Source organism: Antrostomus carolinensis, unplaced genomic scaffold (assembly GCF_000700745.2).
Source record: "Antrostomus carolinensis isolate BGI_N321 unplaced genomic scaffold, ASM70074v2 scaffold4238, whole genome shotgun sequence".
NCBI lineage: Eukaryota > Metazoa > Chordata > Aves > Caprimulgiformes > Caprimulgidae > Antrostomus > Antrostomus carolinensis.
This window is the reverse complement of record NW_010333528.1, coordinates 28,408-30,210: the sequence shown is the minus strand read 5'-3', so window position 1 is coordinate 30,210 and position 1,803 is coordinate 28,408. Positions and strand designations below refer to the sequence as shown.

The window sequence follows — 1,803 nt, the reverse complement described above, 5'->3', positions numbered from 1 at the left end:
ATGCTTCAGGGGGCAGGAGGAGGAGGAGGGTTGTGGGTGGTTTTTTTCCTGCTGTCTCTGGGAGAGGAAACCAAACCTCCCCTTTCTGGGTGTTAACTCTCCAGCCCCCATGGGTTGGGTTTCAAACCACGTTTCTTAGGACTCGTTCTTTTGTAATAATGATTCGCAGTGTTGTTTTTATGAAGAGGTAAAGGCGGCAAGCTGGGAACCAAAAAGGATATGCTCGTAGCTTTTGTTATTGTATAAATGACGGTGAATAATTAACCTGTTACACTTGATATTTTTGCAGATCAAAAGAAGGAGGAAACTATGCCCACAGAGGGAGAGAAATCTCCCGAGGCTGAAAATAACAACAATAATAATAAAAAAGGGAAAACTGGAGGCTCACAGGTAAAAGCACACACCCCCGAATAGGGAAGCGCCCAAACTATTAGAATTTAAAATGAAATGTTCAGCTAACGGCGTTTCCTGCTCAGGGCATCTTTCTTTGGGTTGGATGAAATGTAGTTGGTTGGGTGCAATATTTTTACTGCCTGGACATGTTTGGTTTTTTTTTTTTTTATTGCATTTTGCAGTGATTAGCTGCTTTCCATGTAATAGAAGTACTTTAAAAATGTTTATATATTTTAGGGGGGAAAAAACCAACCTGGGTTGAGGATGAAGTTCAGGTCCTGGGTGTCACATATTCATTGATAATTGGGGGCTTTATGTTTAAAGATTATTTACAGAAATACATACTTCCTTATTCGGAGTTGTCTCTTTAGTCTCTATGCAGAAGCCCTTTTTTTTTTTCTGCTTCCTGTGTAAACCTTCATGCTTACTTCTGACGGTTCATACTCATGCTCTTCTCCTGAATCTGATCTGTTTTCTCTCTTCATGGATAGGATTCTCAGCCTTCACCTCTCGCTTTGCTAGCAGCCACTTGCAGCAAAATAGGAACTCCTGGTGAGAATCAAGGAACTGGACAGCAGCAGATTATTATAGATCCGAATCAAGGTTTGGTGCAGCTTCAGAATCAGCCACAGCAGTTAGAATTGGTAACAACTCAGCTTGCTGGAAATGCTTGGCAGCTTGTTGCTGCTGCTCCTTCAGCTTCAAAAGAAAATAATGTTGCTCAACAAGGATCTTCTTCTGTTGCCTCAAGTGCAGCAAGTCCCTCCAGCAGTAACAATGGAAGTACATCTCCTTCAAAAACCAAATCAAGCAATTCTTCTGCAACAACCCCTGGACAATTCCAGGTCATTCAAGTACAAAATCCAAGTGGTAGTGTCCAATACCAAGTGATCCCACAAATGCAGACAACAGAAGGTCAACAACAACTTCAGATCAATCCATCTAATGCTACTGGTCTACAAGACCTACAGGGTCAAATTCAGCTTATTCCTGCAGGGAATAATCAAGCTATCCTCACAACTGCAAATAGGACAGCTTCGGGGAACGTTATTGCTCAAAACCTAGCAAATCAGACTGTTCCAGTCCAAATTAGACCTGGTGTTTCCATACCACTGCAACTGCAAACTATTCCTGGTACTCAGGCACAAGTTGTAACAACATTACCCATAAACATTGGTGGGGTGACCCTGGCATTGCCTGTGATAAACAGTGTGGCAGCTGGAGGAGGTTCTGGTCAAGCTGGCCAGTCTTCGGAGAGCGGAGTTTCCAATGGAAATCAGCTAGCATCTACGCCTGTCACTTCTGCCTCTGTTAGTACAATGCCAGAGTCTCCTTCCTCATCTTCCACCTCTACGACCACTGCCTCAACATCTCTAACTAGCAGTGACACGCTAGTAAGCTCTGCTGAAA

The 1,803-nt window shown here is 43.1% G+C and overlaps 1 protein-coding gene across 1 annotated transcript in view; it reads left to right on the top strand.

The window, feature by feature from the left end:
- The first annotated feature begins 291 nt into the window (after positions 1–291).
- LOC104529537 (transcription factor Sp4) overlaps positions 292–1,803 on the top strand; it is a 19,022-nt gene continuing 17,510 nt past the window's right edge. The window contains 3 exon segments of the mRNA XM_010173876.1: positions 292–390; positions 885–1,801; position 1,803. The exon segment at position 1,803 is cut by the window's right edge and continues 637 nt beyond it. Of these exon segments, the coding sequence (XP_010172178.1) occupies positions 310–390; positions 885–1,801; position 1,803 (999 nt within the window). The 5' untranslated portion in view covers positions 292–309.